At 43.6% G+C, this 21,272-nt stretch overlaps 1 protein-coding gene across 1 annotated transcript; it reads left to right on the forward strand.

Moving 5' to 3' along the window:
• The first annotated feature begins 7,233 nt into the window (after positions 1-7,233).
• Positions 7,234-15,459, forward strand: LOC137902498 (insulin-like growth factor-binding protein 2-B). The gene is made up of 4 exons (XM_068746585.1): positions 7,234-7,585; positions 12,810-12,961; positions 13,479-13,619; positions 15,274-15,459. The coding sequence occupies exons 1-4, from the start codon at positions 7,234-7,236 to the stop codon at positions 15,457-15,459; spliced, it is 831 nt and encodes a 276-aa protein (XP_068602686.1).
• The last annotated feature ends 5,813 nt before the right edge of the window (positions 15,460-21,272 follow it).

Here is a 21,272-nt window from a genome sequence, read left to right on the forward strand (position 1 = left end):
AAGCTTTGTGAAGGGCTAAGCCAACAAAGCCAAAACTCACCGAAGGCTTGAGAAATGGAAGAAAACACAGACTAATATTTCTTCCAACTGCTGACAAATTGAAAAAGTGTTCCAACAGGTAATAAGAATGCAAACAGCCACTAAATGGCACTGACTAGAGCCACCCCACACACACTTATATGGAGTCAAGGTGTCAGTCCTTTGCAGAACGCCCTTCTCTTCGGGCGCTCTCACACCTGAAAGAGCCAATCGAAAGCCTTAACCAAGGTTCAGGTTTTGCTCACGTTGTCGTCATTTCATCCGGTTTGTTGTGCTTTTCCAAGCCCGCTAAGGAACTTTCCTCGACCTCCTCTTATCTTCCTCACTCAATCTTGCAGAAAATAAACTGAAAGTTTCCGGAGTGTATGTGTTGACTTTTGATTTCCGTGACCATGCGAAGCAATTTTCATTTCTTCCGTTTGTTGTTCTTCCTCTGTCGACTGTTGTTGCTCCCTTGTGATCGGCCTGAAACCCATTCGGAAATGGTGATGCCACGCTGTAAACGAACCAAACCACAGTTCGGTGTGATCCAGACCGAGCACCCCCCCCTTGTAATTTTCAAACCCGAAGATCAAGTCTGTTATTGGTCTCGTTGGGATCCCGTACCATTCAATTTTGGGTTGGATCAAACTTATAAGGCTACAAAGAGTTTGGTGTGTGAACGCACCCTGGGAGAGTTCCTGGACTGGAGTCGGGCTTCCTCTGCCGTCTGGTGTGAAAGTCATTTTTGATCAAGCGGTCCCACGCAGAGAGAACTGTGGTGTTAAAATCTAAATAGGATAAATAATGAGACTGTCAATAATTTAATAATCATGGAACATTTCATCGAGAGAAACTCCTAAATCATCACTTTGATGTCCGACACTGACAGTAACAGCATTGACAAAAAAAAAAAATCAAATAAAAAATAATTTTCGGGAACATTAGCCCCATTACCAGCTGGAACAAGCTACTGAGCCAGCTCCAAACCTTTTTTTTTTTTTGAGTTATGATTAACACACAAAAATATATGAACACAGCACTTTTTAAACAATTCCACAAAATGTAATAGCCGGACATTTACATGATTTATGAAAGCGTATTAGCCACCTTGACCGATCCATGAAAACAAATGCCTTCAATTAAAGTCACACATAACCAACACGGGGAAGTGCTGAGTCAATTGCATTACATGCACCGCCGACTGTGGAAACGACAGGAAATAAAAAGCAGAGCGACACCCGACATAACGGCATTTGACGCGCCGAAGATTTCAATAAGAACTGGTCTGGAGATTGTGTTGTTCTGCATGTCTGTCAGTTCAACAAACCAGCTCCTTTTATTGTGAAAGGGATATGCGTCAAAGTCTGGAACCAAGAAAGAACTGGCAAAGTGGAGACTTGGCAAAGGTCGCCTTTCAATATTTGCACAAGGAAAAGTAGAAATGTGGATATTATTTAAGATAATAAAAGGTGCGCCGCTGCCACTCTGTCCCGTCTGGGAGCGAAAGCACGCGAGATGAAAAGAGAGTTATTTTTCTAACCTTCAAAAAGTTCTGCCATGTTAATGTTCTGACTTCGCCGCAGTCCGTCGCCGTCTACCAACTTGGTAGCGGTTGCAGACCACCCACCCAAATCTGAGACGTCCCTGTGTTATTCCATCCTCTTTTAATTTAACGTCATTGGTTTTCATTTAAGACTTGTCGGGACCGTGCGAGTTCCAGCATATGGAAAGGGTTGGACCGTTACACAGCTCTTAAAGAAAGTCACACAAGCTGATATTCCCCCTGAAGCAAAGGAATCGTAGTACCATTTTAATATGGCACAAATAAAAAGGAATAGTTCCTCTCCAGATTCACTTCCCAAGTTTGATCTTTGTTATCTCATTTTGTTCACTCCTCCTATGTCGTTCTGGATCGTGACTAAAGAAGGATTTCTATGAAAGCACAGTTCGGGCTGGATTTAGTCATGTTCAGCCTCCAGAGAAGAACCGTCAGGGCGTCCCACTGGAGTCTCGCGACCTCTTTGGATTACCGGATGCTTGATTCCGTTCCTCCTGTTATTTTGTAGTAAAACTTGCAGTTCTAGTGTCAGTTTCACGCAAAAATTCAAAGCATTGCTAAACGGACCCCGAGGTGTCAACAATCGGACATAAACTAATCTGATAACTCAAGACACTTTTTATTTTACATATTTTATTCAATACCAAAAATGAGGCACTGTGTTGCATACTGATGCACACACGTTGAACGCTTGTTGTATTGAACCTTGACTGGGGTTGTGAGCCAATCACAGACCACGTTATTCAAATAATGTTTGGAGTGATTGGCTGCAAGCTTTCCTTGATTTGCTCCTTCACGTCGGTGCGAAAGGAGCAAATGCTGCTGCTGTTTAACTGGAGAAATACGACTAAAAAAATACTTCATGGTGTTCCCTATGAATTACAAATGCAGTATGTTGTCATAGTAACACATACTTCAGGTGGGATTCCATCTTGGTATTGCTGTAACACCTGTAAAAATATAAAATATAAATATAAAAATACTTTTTTTTTCTTGCTGTCATTTTAAGAGTTAAAACCAATTCAGCACATCTGTGAGAACGTTTTTCAGAAAACGACACACCGTGGATGCCAGACGGCCGGAGTCAATAAATCACAATAAATCATTTCCACTAAGAGAGATACAACATTTAACCACTGAGGATTCCAAAACTGGCACGACAACAAAAGACTTAACAATAGTTGTGGAAGAAATATCGACCTCTTTAGTCTATTTAATAATCCGAATCGCTTTTACTAGTATAAAATCACAGAAATCCCCAATATTAGAGGGAAACTTGTATTTAGACAAACCCGATCCATCACGTGTCACATTTAAATGAGTCCACGTTTGCTGATTCGTCGGTGCTAAAATTGGCTGGAATAAAACGATCATGAGATAAATACTACCAACACATATAAATATCAGTGTGACCAAGTCTTTCTGCCTTCACTGGGGGTGAGATTGGCACAGATAACTGGCAAGAGTAGAGTGACGAGGATAGCAGGCGCTATTAGCAAAACCAGAGTGGTGAGTGGGGGGTCCTGGACCTGTCCACAGTATGTGAAGTATGTGCGGTGGACCCTCAGAAAGATCTCGTCCACCAGGGAGCCCCTACACCAGGACGCATTCGCCAAGTCGTCCACGCAACACTTCAGTTGGTAGTAGATGCTGCGGAAGAAGAAGAAGAAACCAAAACAGAGGACACAGTAAAGAAGGATGCAAGTTCAGCATCCAAAGCGCATCAAACTTGGACCTGTACCGAATGTAGCCCGGAAAAACCCAAGACAAAACTATGTCTGAGACGATGTTTGAATAACTGGAATGCATCAACGAAATGCATCAACGTCACCCTTTCACAGCTGGCCAGGGGCAACGGTCCTTCAAGCCGCTAGCCTGCACGCTCCTGCTGAAATCAAACAGGCAGTCGTCGACATTGCTGTCAAACATACAGCGGTCACACGGCGGCGGGAGGAGCGTCTCAGCCGGCCCTGCAGGGGACAGACTCAGTCAAAGGACGAGGTCCAATTATTTGCACGGATCAATGACGAAATCACAGAAGCAGACAGGAGAAATGGGCATATTCCTTATTGATTAAGTAGGTGTCCATTAAATGGACTAGTCTGATTACACCGATCAAGTAATTTCAGGATGGCATGAGAAAGCATGTAAAAGTTTCAGTGTTCCAGCTTACCTGTCCAGATGTAGACAAATACCAGCAGGTAAACGGTGAAGGCCATCTATTTAAAATAAAGGGGAAAAAAGTAGCATAGTCATCGAAAAAAAATCATTTGCTTATCATGATTCTGTAATAATACTTAGTGTTGTGTTACAGAATACAATTTTGGGCTCAGTTAATAACTAAGAAAAGCACTCGGAGAGCGCAGACCTCCGCCGAGCAGCTCATTCCAATCATAACACGTGGAATCAATAAAGCATTACTGTATGGTAATTAAATGCAAACAACAAGACAACGCATGTGATCAAACCTTTTAACATTGAGATCTATATGAAACAGACATGACGACCATTTGCTTCCTACAAATGAATGAATTTATCTCGTGGGATTCCGAGGCTGGAAACAGATGTTACCAGGGAATGCAGCATTTTTTCTATTTTTCTATCTTCTTTTTTTAAAATAAATAAACACACATGAAATGTCATGTCTCTGCTTGTATGAGAGAAATACAATGTGTCTGCTGTGAATTCTCCAATCGGCATGCTTTTACAGGTTGGTGTAGCAAATAGCATCGCTTAAATTAAATACTTAATAAAATATTAGCTATTGACTGGGCACATACCTCAACTTTAAACTTTACGGCGTTTGTCTTTGGAATCTCCTGGAAAATCCCCGGTTAGAATTCGTCCTGTTCTGAAGATGCTTCTCGACCAGAAAGCTTCTGCGCGATCCGGTCCGATTTCTTATCTGCACAACATGGGAGCTAATTGGGTTGTGTAAGAGCGCAGCAGCCTGCTTCCTTTCCCAGACAGAGCCAGGCCGTTCCCAGGCTACCCAATGACATGTCCCACACAGAGGACCCCCCCTCCAGAGACACTTGAACCAGGAGGCCTCGATGTCAGCCTGCATGTTCTTCCTCTTAAAGATGGATGTGATGTCCTGTGGTAACTGATTATTGAAGGCTAGAGGTTAAGGCTATATTCTGATACTCCAATGTGAAGAAATGTGACACAGACAAACAGAAGGTCAAATGTTTACATCCGGATGCAGCAGAAAAAGTAGTTCCCATTCCCCTCTTATCTCCATTGTATCCTATTAATTGGATAAACAGGATATGATCTGGTCGTGAGCTGCTGGTCATCCACCGCATTCAATCCCAGCGAAACGTCATTATGTCTTTAATCGACGCAATTTATTGTTCGGTGTGAAATATTCCATATCTGTTTACAATAGAAAAGTGTTCAGACTGAAACATGAATCCATTTTTCTACATGAAGACCTCCGATGGTTCACGAGGCTTCTGGACATCTGGGATTAAAAAAAAACTGTTGCAGATCCAAAATGCATTTGGGGAAAAAAACTCTGACTTTAATGCAAGCTAAACATCTTATTGTTTGCATTTTATGAAACATGGAAACATCTTGTTGTAATTCTAAAGTCCTGCAGACCAGAGTGATGTGGACCAGAACACCTGCAGCTATATAGCAAGCTGGATCACTTTACCTTCGATGCACTAAATGCAGAATCCTTTCCCAATCTTTAAGGGACCGGGAATGAAGTGTCTTCAATCATCGAGCAGCTGCATGCAGAATGTGGGAGGGAAGGAAACTGTAAGAGCCTCAAAATGTCAGTGAATTGAATTTTCCGCCACTGGGTGGCACCAGAGTGAGATGTCCTTCTAATGCTTTCAACCTAAGTCACTTTAAATGAACTCAAACTCATTACGCGAGTCTGCCGGTAATGATTTCTTTTTTCTTCTTCTTCCAATCAAAGCGCATGAGTTCACATCATTTACAGGTGAAACCAACACATAAGAACCTTTTTTTTCCTTCCATTACTCCAGTACAGGAACTTTATGTAAGGTGGCGGAAAGCAGGCAGAGTCAGGACAGACGTTACTTCACACCCGGACCCGCTAAGTTGCAGCATGTTATACATTGAGCTACGCTGACATCACGCTGGGAGCTGGCCTGCACAGCTGGGAACCCGAACACACATCCCGAGGTCGGTGGAAAAGCGACGAATGAAGCGTCCTCCTGCTGCAAGGGGTGAAAGAAGAAAAGAGACTCGAGGAAAACAGCAATTTGTTTGTCATTTAGGTTTGAAATAGAAGGGATTTGAATTTTAATAAACTCAAATCCTTCAGTAGCAAGATCCGCACCAGGCCTAATGCCGATAGCTAAAGTTAGCAGGACTAGCTAACAGGAATCATAAGGTCGTAAAGATTAAACGGCTACATTAAGCAGCACGGCGTCATTTCGTTTCGACCGTTACTTTGAGTCATGCGACTGGAATGCAATAAGAGTGATGGAAGTCTTGCAGCAGAGTCGGTTCGCAAACAGCGCAAAACAAATCCACGTCATTAATTACCATTATGTCCATTAACAGAGAGAACATTAGACAGCGTGTCAACACTGGGCTTTCTTCCACTTATCCTTGAGGTAAACACGAGATCATTTTTCATGCATTTCTTCAATGATCATTCATCACCCCCCCCCCCCCCCCCCCTCCAATCTTTCCTTACTTAATAGAGCCCCACTTTATTTATTTACAGACCAGTGGAGAATGATTTCTGCTCAGCTGTGGCCGTTGACAGAAGAGAATAAATCCACGTGTCACGCTGATGCGAACGCGCATTGGTGGAAGTCGAACATGCTTCGGTCTGCGTTGAGTTTCTAGTTATAAAATAAAAATAACGACAAGACAAGAAACAGAGAGATAGAAACGCCTCTGAAATTTCTGCAGTCGCGCCACCATCGAGCCAAAGGTGTAGTTCTAATGGCTTTATTGATTAGAGCATATCAATGCGAAGCCTTTAACGTGAGACTCATCTCAGAGGAGTACAAAACACTCACTGCAGCTGATTTGAGCAGCGTTGTAATGAAGAAGCACAAAAACAGCCTAGACCGCTTCAGATTAAGTTACACACATAAATCCACATCTGTCCATTCACGGCTTTAGGTGGGATTATATTCATGATTTACTATTACAGGGGAAGCTTTTACTGCCCCATCTCCTTACGGCAATAGGCTCCAGCAACTCCCGTGAGTTGTTTTGTTTTTCCTTAGGAAATTAAATCATACCAATGTAGTGTAGAAAATCCGCGATATATAAAAACACATGCCCAGCGCGAAAAACCGCAATCAAGTGATCCAGCTGAACCGCGATATAGTGATGGGTGACTGTATTCTTCTTTCCAGTAAGCGGACGACACTCTCACCACCTAAGGCCTCAGCTGCTCCACATTTTGCTACCTGTGAAATATTATAATTTTTTTATCCCTTTCAATCAAATCAAATTTGAAATCGGTGACAGGCCCTGGAAACAGAGCAAAACCAGTCAGTAACATGACAGCAGGTAGGACCCTGCTAGCGGCATCACAATGTTTACCGATACTGCTGACTTTCAGGATCCTGAGCTTCATCTTGTTATCGTCCAAGGGTCATTCAGACTTTTTTTTTTGGACTCGTCAAAAACAAACCTTACAGCGAGTAAGAATGGTCATATACGCTTACGGTCTGCTGTTTGCGTACTTTGCTTTGCCTGGGATTGCACGCGGCGATTTGGCTTTCAGATGCCCGAGCTGCACGGCGGAGCGTCTAGCTGCTTGCCCCAAAGTCTCAGCGCAATGCCCAGAAATAGTGAGGGAGCTGGGCTGCGGCTGCTGCCCGGTGTGTGCCAGGCAGGTGGGGGAGCTTTGTGGGGTCTACTCGCCCAGGTGCTCCAGCGGCCTGAGGTGCTACCCCAGCAGGGAGTCTGAAATACCTTTGCAACAGCTCATCCAGGGCTTGGGACGATGTGGACAAAAAGTCGACTTGGATGTCGCAAGCGTGGACCAGGATACAAATGGTAAGTTAAAACTCCAATCAGTTTGTGTTGAAACGCATACATATAACATGGGATGGGTCTGTGCTGGCGAGTGCTAGTTAGCAGCGCCACTGCTTGGAGACAGAAACTGTTTGTAGACCACACCCAGATGGATCTTAGTCTTTGCAACTGGTTCTCGGCTCGTGCAGCTTTAGGGGTAGATGGTGCTGACCACAACGATCTTCTCACCGGACATGAATCTCCCAAGATCCAATTTGCCTCAGAGGGCAAACTTCTACCCCTTAGACCTAGACCAAAACTATACAGGAAAAAAAATGAAAGAAGAAACCTCTTGGGGAAACACAGATGAGGGATCCATCTCTTTAGAGTGGGTGAAAGTGCAAAATATGTAACAAGAACAGATCACAACAATTGTGACAGGGATCAATAAATGATCAAAGTCCATGCAGGTTGAACTAAGTCCCGGATCATGTTATTGAAGGTCGCAATCCAGGAAACAAATGGTAAGGACTTCAGGCCACTGCTCCCTCTATCTTTTACCCAGGCTCACGGTCACATCTCTGCCGGACTGCAGGCCGCTGGCAGAGCCGCCGTGACTGGGTCACGAGAACGTATGAGTGGGGGGAGTAGTCTGATCCTGTAACTGCCCCTGTACTGAGCATGATGGTAAATGAACTAGCCTTAAGTACAGAGGTTTCATGGAGCAGCTAGTATTTTCACTGCAGGGCTCTTTTTTATTTTGGAGAAACCAAGTCAAATATAGTTGGTCACGATAACCGCCCAAAATAAAATAAAAAAACAGAAATCCTGCAGGGGCAGAGAAATCCCGTGTTTTCTTTCTCCTCCACATTTCAGTTCATAGGGACTGAATTACTGGAAAAAAATAACATGACGTGAATTTTAAAAGAAAGGTCAACAACATTATTGCTCCGATGATCTGCAATAAGATCTGCAATTCATAGATCCTCCCAGGCTCTCCTGTCTAACTCAAGCACAGATTGCGCTCTGAGAATTTAACATGCTGGAAATACAGACGTTCCTTTAGAACGGTATTGGAGTTTTTCCTATAAATGCAATGGGGGGGGGGGGGGGGGGGGGATGAAATCGATAGTGTTGTTGATCAATTCTGACAGAAGTTATTTCAGGATAATAAAAATGTCAGCAGGGATACTTTTTTTTTCTAGCGTTCTTCAAGACTCTGACATTTGCTGGGAGACGGTAGTAAAAACAAATCCTTATTCCAGACCCAATAACTTTAAACTTCAGTGATGCACTCTGCCATGATTGACCATCTTTGGTATTATAAAAAACAGTCAGCGCATAAAGGAAAAGCTGGAACGGAACCGCAGGTCACACTCTGGGTTGCCGTCACTTCACTGTTATGTGCTTTGCTTTTTCAGACCTATCAGATATCAGCATTTGTGTCATTAAAATGCACATTTCGGGAGTTTGTCTCCTGCCGGTGGTTGAGAATACAAGCTGCTGCTCACTTTAAAGACGTAAAGCTTTATCAAGATTTAGGCACTGCAAGACAAACATTGGCGACCCGGCTCCCGCGTGTCGTTACATTCACCTGAACTCACCTGAACGGGATTGTGGCCTGAACAAACAGTCCACAGTTCACTCCAGCGTTGTCTGATGTGAGCATCTGCTTTTTCATGCTTTTGATGTCAGTAATGTGGGATTCAAGTGCTCCTCCTGCCCCCCCACACACACACACCCAAATTTCCACAATGCAAAAGTGACAAGTGAAAACAGCCACACTGAAATTTGAAAGCCATAAAATCCATCCAATCTGAACAGAGCGCAGTATTAGAAGAGTGTTTCCACTTGAACTCTTTCAAGGTTCAAGGTTACTTTATTTGTACCCGAAGGTAGATTTGTAATGGGAGTTGACACGGAAATATTTTTCTCTGTCCTGGTCCACAAATATTTCACTCTCGTGTCCAAATGAATCAAAACTTGTTCTCTTTTTTTTATTTTTTCTCATTTAAATCCGGGACTGAGAAGAATCTCGCATTAGCCACTGACATTTCACCTCTAGTCAAGGCCTGCGCTCTTTGCTCAGCACGTTAGGTAGGAGACGAAATCCAATCATTTCAGTTCGGCTGCGGTCCAGAAGCAGTTTGGCTTTCACCGAAATAGTTTGAGAGTTGTTCTGGAGGCCTAAATAATCACCGTGATTGGGTTACACTGGGGCTTGGCAGAATGAAATATGGCTACCACATGAAACAAGCAAAACAAAACATGGCCATGAAATCCCACAATTATTTTTGAATTAAACAAATGAACAATTTCCATAAACATTTTGGGGCACGTCCCGTGTTGGTACCAGACTCATGCACTCTGCATGCTGTCTGTTCCAGTGGTTGCCACTTCCTCCAAATAAAGGCATAGTTTTCTCCACTCCTGTAAACTTCACGGGAGCAGAAACAATTGAAAATGTGGGTGGGACAGTCCAACAGCAGTATGGTGGTCCTTTTATGAAAATGAAATAAATAAGCAACAAAAAAATTGCATTGTCTGCAATTCTGGTGCCATTTAACAGGTGGTATTCATGCTTTTGTCTCGCCCACACTGGCACGTGAGTAACGATGGGTAGGTCATGTCACTGGGTCGGGTGAGGGACGCTAATGGGGGAAGCAACGGAGTCGCAATGAGACACATGAGCAGACTTGGAACTAAAGGGAACCTTCTAAGAAGTGAGCAAGTCTTCGAAATCCCTCAAACAGCACGGGGACAAGCGACAAAATACCGAACAGGAAAGAGGTAAACCAGAAAACTGTAAATCAACAACTGTTCTCTGGGAAGCCAAATATATTGCATGTCAATCCACAATTATGAGCTCTCGTGTTGATTAGGGCAGATGTTTTTGAGAGTGAATAATCACCTTCGACTGTACTTTAAACTCTGACTAAGCCTGTCGGGAACGCCAAATGGCTGCAGTTCTCTCCTTCAAACTACAAAGCCCACGTCTCTCTGGTCCGGATGACACACATGACCACATGGAAGCAGCAGCCCAGACTTGAAAGGACATTCTCTCACTGTAAAATGTTTTGAAGGGGATCTCTGGCTGGGCACAAGCGTTCCTCATTATTCAATTTCTCTTTGTCCCTTTTTCCAGCTGTGAAAGTGTTTGAAGTGGCCGAGTCTTGAGAGGAACCATTTCTGCTGACAATGGTTTTGAAGTCATGTAAAGGGGCCCTTTCTCGGCGGTGTGATTTAGACACAGCTTTACTGTATAACGCAAACAAATGCTTTAATGCTAATCATTGAGTACAGCATCAACAACACAGTGTCAACGTGACAACTTCTTTTTTTACACCTTAAATGGTAAAGTTGCACTTCGGTGAGCTTTTCAACCCCCCCCCCCCCCCCCCCCCACACACACACACACACCGACTTCACTGAGTGGCACCTCATAACCTTTGCAATTACAGTGCACTAGCGGTTACACACTTTTCACCATGATGTCATGATTCATAAATTTAGGTTTATCTCTCGTGAACATACTTAATGCTCTCTCTCTCTCTCTCTCTCTCTACATGCAGGATATTCTCCCACATGTCTGAATATCTTAATACAACTTGGAGCAAGCATCTAAGCTTGTGTTGGAAATGATGACTTTAGTCATCAATGACACACTTCAGTGTGTGTAATTTAACTCCATGAATAATGAAAGCCTTGTTTGAGGCCACACGGTTTCAACTATCTAACGATGGGATCTGTTGCCTTTCTACAGTCGAAAGGTTTCCTTGTGAGGCCGGTCTACAGTTGACCAGAGTGTGGCCTCCGGACGACAGTGTCAGTACGATTTATCGCTTTATTCACTGTGCAGTGTCTCGTCGCACACTGGACACGTTTCCAAGCGCAGGCATTCTTACACCATATACACACAGTGGCCATGGCGCCTTTTGAGAGAACGAAATAACACATTTAACCAAGAGGACAGTGACATCATCATAGCTGTTTTTATTTCAGCAGTCTCAGCAGAGTCATCCGCCACCACCACCACCAGTGTCTGGAGTCCAAGGGGTCGATTTGCACTAGAATGAATAGACATAAGCATGAGCAGAAACATTTCAGATAGTGTTTTAGCATGTGTGAGGCGTGCGCTATTGAGCATTTAGCTCCTCTCAGGTGTGATTTACAGTCCCTGGCAGGGTTATGTTCTTACAGCGCTAATTACAGACACACAACCACACAATTTGCAAAGGCATGTAGGTGTAACGTTAAAATCCTTACTCGGCATGAAAAGCTGACATTCAGCCGCCACTTTAGTCCTGGTTTTCCTGTTCCTGTGACTCTAATGATATAGTCTCGAGCATTTATACTTTGCTTTACTTTTTTTCTTCTTCATCTTCTAATAAATGATGGCATAACAAGTAGCAGGAAAAACTAGGAAAGACCCCCCCCCCCACTGCTCAGAAGACGGGGTTAAACATTATTCAGCTCAGTCACTTTTTTTTTTTTTTGTATTAGCAGATCTGCTAACTCTGTCGCCACAGTAATTACAGCTATGGCGATGTCTGACTGTCCAGCATAGCATTAGCGACGGGAGGTAACAGGGACACAGGATGCCTCGAGGACACAGAATGACTTTGTCTTCTAATTCCAAAGTTACGATGTGTCGGGGGGGGGGGAAAGGCCTGTTATTAGAAAAAATGTCAGCTTAATCGCAGCTTGTGATAACAGAATAGACGGAGACAAACGTGCATGAGCATGGTTAGGCAGTTTTGTCTGCATGTAACATCTGTCCATTAACTACATACTCACAAGGCCGCAGAGAGTATTGAAGGTTACACGGCTGTCAAAACGAGACAGCGCACCAAAGGTCTTCAATCGTTTTCCACGGGCAGATAATGAAGTTTCGTTGCTCACCTCCGGAGAGACAGATTAACGCAACATCAACCAGTCGCCATTATTTTTTCGAACAAACTCACCGGAGTTTATTTACAACTTTTAGCCCAATGATTGTAGTTTGGCGGATGTTTCTTCAATCGCTGCCGGTGTCACGCGTGGAGTTGTTTCTGAATGTCAACCCAAACTCGCGTCCTGGTTCAAGGTACAAGGAACAATCCTTCAGATCCGATTGTTACTTGGAACAAGATCTGGAGCATAATTGGGATGCAAATTTCTTGCAACTTTTTCTTCGTCTTCTGCCATTTGCTTCTAAGTTCAAATACAGTTTCTGTGTCATGAATGCAAACCTAAATAGTTTTTTTTTTGTGCTTTTGGTTTGTAGAGGTGCACGGGACTGAGATCCCATCCACCAAAAGACCTGCAATTGATGTTTGGATTTGGCAGGAGTCTGCCAGGAAGCAACACCAGAACGAACGCAAAACCAAGATGAGGTCAAATCAACTCGAGGACCCTAGAACTGAGAAGCTGCTGCAGGTATAAGATATTAGATATAATATTTGCACCAGGATCAGTTTGAATGGAGCCATAGTCTGAATCCAGAATCTCTTCTGGATCGTCACCAAAAAAAATTATCATCTGTTCCTCGTAACATTCCCAACATTTCCTGGAAATTTCATCAAGATCCGTCTGTAACCTTTTTTAGGTATCTTGCTAAAGACAAACTGACAAGGTGATTGCATAACCTCAGGGCTGGCGGAGGAAACAAATGGGGGGAAAAAAGCATCTTAAATAAATCTTGCTCTATAAATATCATACACTCATGCAATGTTAATGTATGAAGTTCAATGCTCAATCATGTTGTTAGCCATCTAAACATGGATACGGAGTGTTTTTAAGGGCCTTCATTTTCTTGTTTTATTTTTCCTATAAATTTCTATATTTGTTCTGTGAAAAAAAAATACAAATATACAAAAATGAAACAAAAATAAATCTGAACTTGTGTGGAGAAACATTAATGTTGAAATCATCTTATCCCTCTTTGTCCGCTTAGAGTGCCTGTGAGCAGGAGTTGGACAAGGTCTTAGAGGAGATCTCCAGAATGACCTCCGAGGACAACAGAGGCCCACTAGAGAGCCTGTATGAGCTCAAATTTCCAAACTGTGACAGACATGGACTGTACAACCTCAAACAGGTGAGCCATGGACACACTGCACCTCGTGTCAAGGTAAATCCAGTTGTCTATGATGCTCTTTTAGAAACACATTTGAACAAACTTTATACGGCAACGTGATCATTGAAAAACAGGGTAAGCAGTTGTAACGTGCATGTGGCATGTAAGTCGTGCAATTTTGCCAAAATAATGGCCAAAATGTAATCAAACTCAATGGAAGAACAAAAATGCAACCAAATACTCCTGAAACAAACACCAAAGAGTCGTCTGCGTATGTCTTTAATGTATATTAGAGAGCAAACAAGATGAAACCAAAGCCGGGTTTTGGTTTAACCTATTAATTCAGCCAAGAAGATCATGACAGTCTTTGTGGGGGGGATTCAGTGGTGGAAATGATGACACCTGAGAGACCAAAGTGGGGGCATTGTGTTTAAACCTGTGCTAGTGGTTGTTGAGGGCCAGGTCCTGGTGACCGCTGAGCGTGAGGATGGAAAGAAGCTCATTGGAGTCAGCTTGCATTGTTGTCCATATGATGTACAATTTAGTCCAATGATCGCCAGTTGTTGCTTTCTCCATCCTCACCAATTTAACCCCCCCCCCCCCCCCCCGCCTGCACCGCCAAGGGCTTCGGTTGGTTAGTTCTCCCTCAAATTTCCCGTTTCGCCTTCCAACTTACACACATCTACCAAGTCACCTTCCTTTTTTTTATGAACTCACAAACACCCTCCTTCTTCTTCAACACAGGTCGTACACACACACACACACATTGTCATTGAGAATGAGGCGACAGCTTCTGAGCTCAAGGTTACAAGGCAATAAAACAGTTTGGCGTACTTCATGGGAAGACATTTGTTAAACCGAGCAACAAACCGTGCTTCCGGCTGGGAGCTTGAGTTTGAATCCCGCCCATTCATAGGAATCAGACAGGAGGAGGACAAACAAGGTCACATGTCCAGTGTTTTCTTACGAGGATAGTCGGGCAGAAAAGCAGATTTGAATAGGTGCCACGGTTTCCTAAAGTAGGGCTCTCAACCACTCGGCCAATTTTCGTCACTGGTCACAAACAACGGCATTGTTTTCAGACGGGAGTCTTTGGTTCCCAGGGAGGAACACTGTACCTCTTCAACACTTGGCTCCCTTTAGGTTGTCCCTCCTTGTCGCTGGGTAATTACTGTAACTGTCACTTTTTTTGTTCTTTCTCATCGAAGGAAGAAAATTGAAAGTCTTTTCTTTCCCGCCAGCTCTTCATTCTTTTTGACATCCCCTCCACGGCTGCCCCGCATGCGTGGCGCAAACTGTGTCCACTTCAATTATGACCTCATTTTTGAGTGGAGTGGGGTGCGTGAGGGGGGTGGCCTCTGCAGGGGGCTGGTCTGTTTTGGCACGCCTCTGCATGTGTGTTTGTGCGTTTGGAAGGATTGTGAGAAGGGGGTATGACCAGAGGATGGGTTGTTATTGGGTGAGTCCCGACCCACCCAAACGTGGCCCTTGAATCTCATCCAATCACACCGTGCCACCAGAAGACACACAAACACAGGCACACATCTCAAGCCCCCCCATACGCCATGCTTCATTAACACACCCCATACTTCCCACTGTGCATCTTTACCCCTCCCTGTGTATTTTCCAGTGTTTTCCTACTTTTCTTGTTTTTGTTTTTCTTCCCTCTCTCCAGTGCAACATGTCCACTCACGGCCAACGGGGTGAATGCTGGTGCGTTAACCCATTAACCGGTCTCCAGATTTCAGCTACACCTAAAGTTAGAGGCGATCCCAACTGCTATCAGTTTCAGGAGGAGCTCCTATCGATGCCCACCCCCAGCAGCACCCTACTAGGACAGACCAAGACCGACACATCTTAAACCGGCTTTTCCATTCTTATTTCCCAATGTTTGAACATTTAATTTAAACACACATATATATATATATCATAACAAATCTGATATTGGAGCCTGATTCTTTAGTGTGCAATAATTGTTTTGTCCACTTGAGGCAGCAGAAGCTGTTGAGGCAACATTTGGTGTGGCACAGTTTTTGCTCAATTGCTTAGAACAAATGTAATGACTCAATATTTTCTCATATCTTCCGACAAAAAACTCACCTCTGATGGAAAACCGGCCTCTTGTCTATGTCCAACCGCTGCACTGACTATCTGGATCAAATACTTCCTGTAATGCTTTCAAGAGAAATTCCAAACGTCACTGAAATAAAGATTTCTTTCAATTGCGATAAAGATATTCTACAGTGTGTGCTGCTTTGTGTTGCAGAATAAATGTAAGGAAGGAAGAAACATTCTGTTACATTTAAAAAGGCACAGCTTTCATGAGTCAATACTTAAAAAGAAAAAGCGTGTTATTGAAGGTTTCTGTTAACTGATTTCATTATGTAAGAATTTCCTTCATTGTTGGCTGTAAACTCCTGACAAATTTTTTGGAAGGAAGGAAGTTTCATGTCAGTTTCACTCGAAAAGGAAAATAAATAAATAAATAAATGTTTCACCATCCAACATTTTCTGGAAATTCACAACCATCAGAGTTTCCATTAACACTTCTCAACTCCGAAGCAGTTTTGCTGAAAGGAAATGACACCGACGATACTGGAGACAGTGCTTCCTGTTACTGCTGTGTGTACAGTCATCCGTGTTCATGAATGTGTAGATTTCAATCTCAAGAAACTACTACTACTGTACTTTCGGCTTGTCCCGTGAGGGGTCGCCACAAGAAAGATACCCAATACGAGGTCTGAAATGAGGGACAAGCAGGCATGGAAGGTTGTGGAGATTTGTTTAAATGTGAATTGTCGCGGTTCTTTATGCTACTTCTTTCATCCAAAGGCTTTTAAAATGTGAATTTTAACATGAAAAAAGTTAGAAATTGCATAATTTTCCCACGAAATGAAACCGGGGCAGAAATCAATGCGATAAAGCTGCATGCGCTTGTTTCTCAGTCCAGGAATGAATATATAAAATGATTCCTTGAAGTTTCAACGCTGTATAGTCCAAATCTCCAGAAGTTCCAATATCCCAAACTGATTTCAGAAGTATTTTCCCTGTCCTGATGCTGTCATAGCTTGAGGTGGGCCTGTGCTTTCCATGCATTAACTTCTCCTGCAGTCAGCTCATTCCGGTCCCCTGTGCTCCCACGCTCACCTGCAGCTAATCTGTCAACAGCCCAGACACTACATATACTCAGCTCAGACAACACACCTTTGCCAGATTGTCTTGATTCGCGCCGTCATTTCCAGCACGGTATCCTCATCCTGACTCCTGTGTACCTGCCCTGCCTGTTTTTGATGTCGCCTGTTTGCCTGCCTGTCTTGGGTTACCCGGTTTTCTGACCCTTGGCTGATTTCTGGAACATTCCCTGGACTTTTTTGACAATAAAGCTCAGTTTCTGTCGTGCATTTGGGTTCTCACCTGCTTTTGTCCGTGACAGATGCAGGCATGTTGGAGATGGCAAGTTCGTCTTGTTCTTGTCTTGCACATCCACGTTCTCGGCTACTTTTGGCTGTTTGAAAATAAGTCCTCACCTTGAGCTGTTCAGGAGAACGGCAAAATAGATCATATGCAGGTTGCGTTACGAGGAGCAGAGCTGGCGGGCTCCACGTCAGGTCAGACAATCCTAGTCTATAGCATTGAGTTGAACAAGAGATTATTGCCATAAATCTCTGCAGCTGATGTTTGACATGCATTTCTGCACAGACCAAAGGGTGGATTTTTTTTGCCCTTACTCTTTCACTGTGTGGGTTGCACAAGGAAGGAATTACTCCACATGTCACTTCGCTGCATGCACAACATGCATCGTATTAAAGGAGGCTGCTTATTCTCACGATAAATTTCACTTGAGATTATTTACGATGCCGTTTGCACCGGCTAGCTGAAATTTCTGACTCCAGGCAACAGCTCGGACACGGGTCGTTATCCGATATGCGTTTTATATTCATTGGACGATCTTGCAAGCGCTTGCAACAAAAGTCACCATTGATTAGCGATCAAACGCTTTCATGGCCGGCGGGGTGTAAAGTAACGGATCTTTTGAAGGTCCGGCCACACGTGCATCGTATGAGAGCGCGACACTGACTGGCTCAGGTCTTGAAACCTGATACATGTGCCAGTCTGCCAGTTAGCCGAGCAGCGCTCCCAGAAATGCTCTTTCAGCTACAGCTTTGTTCAGTTTTTTTGTGAGACGCTGCTTTTTCGGTTTTCCCCCCTCCTCATTTCTTTTTATTTTGTCTTATTAATGCTGAGATTTTGGCAGGACAGCGTGCTTAAAAAATAAATACATTGACAGCTTGGCATGGTGTCACCGCCGGATTGCGGGCGTCCCCTGGGTTGTTCAGCACATTTAATGGTAGTTTGGAACTGGCCTTTTCTGAAAACAAATCAAAACAAGTGTCTTTTGTTTTGAGTTTGATAGATGGGACACAATGGGAATAAGGGTAGGGAGGGCAGAGCATGTGTCCTTGCGTGATTTTGTGTGTGTGTGTGTGGGCAAAAGCACATGTGCGTGTGCTGGGCCCAAAGAGCCAAAGTTCTGCCCTACTTTCAGGCTACTATTTCTTTTGTTAGCATTCAACAACTTCCCTTGATATGTTGATGGTGTGTGTGTGTGTGTTTGTGTGTTTGTGTGTCCATAGAAGCTGCACTTGTTGAATGTGTGCGAAATAATTGTTGTTTTATCTTTGCTGAAATGAAAAGCTGCTCCAGCGTTAGCAGGAAGTACGGCAGCGGCGCTACTTCCCCTTTGAATGCAGACAAAGGGGCTGAATGAAGTATTGTGTGTTTTGATCTTTGTACAACAAAAGTGAAATACATATAACAGAGGTAAAGGTTGATTAGCTGTCTCTGGTCGGGGAGCAACAGTAACTGGGACTCTCTACAAGGGTGTTTACGCCTTGGCATGTCTGCACTTTGTAAAAGAGCAAGAACAAAATAATATATCAATAAATGAAGCTAATATCTGTGTTCTTGAAGACAAACGTAGCTCCGGCTGCTGGTTCTATTAGTTTATACAGGCTCATACAGAACACAGAGGACTGAATAAACACCTGCACTCCGTTTTTAAGCTTATGTCTATAACGGCCCATCATTATTTCTAAGAGTCCCATTTAATGATATATGTACAAAGCTATTGCATCCGCTTGTTGGATCGCATCAGAAATGCAGAGGAAGACCTGCTAGAAGTGCTCGGACACACCGGTTTGACTACGTTTGGGATGGGGAGGGGTGCGTGAGTCGGTGCGCGATGTAGCCCTCCGATGTTGTCGGCCTAATTACGTAATAAAAGGGACAAACGCTTTGAAGTCTCGAACGCAGACGTGAGTTCCTTTGAAGGCAAATAGTAATTGTCATGTTCACTGCCTTACAAATCAAATCTTCTGCACATGTTTCCTCCTCCCTGAAGTCATAGTCCTCGACGCACGCACACACACACACACACACTGCCATACAACCTTCTCTGCTGCCTTGATCTGCTCACTATACAGGAACGGCTGGGCCTTCCGTGCTTTCATGACCAGCTTCAGTCTCCCACATCTGGAGCTTGTCAGTGTTGAGATCCCCCGGGGAGAGATATTGGTGGCCTCAACAAAATAAAGTCCATTTCCTGTCACTTCCTGGGGTTCATGAGGAAATAAAAATGACCATATCCCCCCTTTATTGGCAATCTTTAGAAGCCTTCCATATTATATTTTTCTGCATGTCTTTCCATGCTGCAAATATTAGAAACAAGCTGAATGAGAATCCAGGTAGGCAGGTTTCAAGGGCCTCCACACCCATAGTAGGGTTAGGTTTTCCACAGGACAAAGAAGCCTCCTCCGGGTCAAATAAATGCCACTTCTCTGTCTATATGAATTGTGAGCTAGTCCCACTTGATGGTACCCCACCCCCCCCCCCCTCCCCTCCCTTGAATGACTTCCTTGTTCCTGTGCAATCTCTCTGACTATGGTGTTGAGAAGCAGGTGACATGCCCTCGGGTGAGGCTTTATAAAGTCACATCCTGCATGCAGCAGGAGATCCTTGTGGGCTCGCCTGAGTGTCTCAGACGTATGTCTAAGAGGTTTATCTGCTCGTGCCTCAGAGATTAGTCGGCGCTGCACAATCAATTATAATTAGTGATTCCCCGTGAAACTCGGCTCCATGCCAATTTCCTGGATACCCTCGTGACAATGCAAGACCAGAAATGAAAAACGTCATGCGAGTGCTTAGATGAATACATAACTTTATTTAAATAAATGCTTTGTCATAACAAAAAAAAAGACAAAGGTTAAAAGAGTACATAAATTACAAGTTGAATAAATATTACACAGTGATATTCACTTTTATAATTTGAGATTTTTTGTCTTTTTTTTATATATATATTTGTCTTACATTGTTCCAAATACTGACCATTTTATTTCCCACTATCCTCTTGCCACCGATGGGTTTGAAATTCACAAGCCAGTGAACACCAAATTACAAAAAACCAATTGTGTCGTCTCATTATACATCCAGAACATGTTATGTACTCCAAAAAAAAAGAAAGAAGAAGCTGTTCTTTAGTCAACTGTACTACTGAAGTGTGAAATAAGAGTTTAGACCAAGTAGGAGATGTGAAACCTGAGGAAGTCCGGACTCGCGAACAGGCGCCTGGCACAGGAAGTCGTCGTGGAGATGGTTTTTGAAAGCCTGACTTCTTGATACTATTTTGTAACCTTTATTTATTTACAACACTTGATAGTTTTGACAACACATTCCGGAGATTAGATATTTGATTGGTTTTTGACCAAAAAAGTATAAAAAAGTCGACCTCCTGTTCCAGTTGCGTTCCTCAGTTTTCCATGACTCCTGTTTTACTAACTGTATCTAACATCATGCGTTCGGTGACCCCTTATCGGGGAGAAGTGGCTAGGCCCTGATTATAACCACTGCCCATGGTGCTCACACCTCCTCTTCCCCTTCCTCCTCTGTCTCTTTCCATCCCTACATCTTCATGCAATCGACCATGAGAACATCTCTATAGCTGTGTGTCGCTTTCAATCCATTTCCCCTCTAAAGGACGGTTCTGTTTCGGAGGTCCCAGGCATGGGCTGCACAGCCCCTGTCGACATAATATTACCTGAACGCACCACCTTTACAAGGTAAGCACAAGACTACACAACATTTAGCTTTTTGTGGCTGTTATTTTTTGTTCTACTAACTTCATGATACCACATCTTAGGATGCCGTCGCGTGTCAATATCAATAGTGAATAACTGAAATAAGTGCAAGCTGCTTTTTATCTTTTTTCTCGAAAGTGGTAGTAGGGACTTGGGCGAGGAACCTTGATAATACGTTCGCGACTGGAAACCTTTGAGGATGCACACGCTGAAAGAGATAACTGATCCACCTTCAGAGATCCTTTGGCTTCCCATCTCTGGCAATCGTTGGCATTTGCATGAAAAGCAAGCATCTTATCTTATTTGTTGTCAAAGAAAGCGAGAGGGGACCTAATAGCTGCGGCCGTTACACAGCAGGTCCTCCAACATCCTCCTCCTTGTCCAGAATTGTCCAAGAGATTTCATCATTTCTAATGCCATTTGCGGGAATTTCATTGCTCTCTTAGTTAAAAATGAAAACCCGGTTATATGAATTATCAGCCCCCCCCCCCCACAGCTGGGGGAGCCATCTGCAAAAAGGAAATAGCCCCATTTTGATATC

Source organism: Brachionichthys hirsutus, chromosome 12 (genome assembly GCF_040956055.1).
Source record: "Brachionichthys hirsutus isolate HB-005 chromosome 12, CSIRO-AGI_Bhir_v1, whole genome shotgun sequence".
Lineage (NCBI taxonomy): Eukaryota > Metazoa > Chordata > Actinopteri > Lophiiformes > Brachionichthyidae > Brachionichthys > Brachionichthys hirsutus.

Coding starts and splice junctions, on each gene's coding strand:
- LOC137902498 (XM_068746585.1), top strand. CDS start 7,234: ATGGTCATATACGCTTACGGTCTGCTGTTTGCGTACTTTGCTTTGCCT. Junction 7,586..12,809: donor CGTGGACCAGGATACAAATG/GTAAGTTAAAAC, acceptor TTTGGTTTGTAG/AGGTGCACGGGACTGAGATC. Junction 13,620..15,273: donor GACTGTACAACCTCAAACAG/GTGAGCCATGGA, acceptor CCCTCTCTCCAG/TGCAACATGTCCACTCACGG.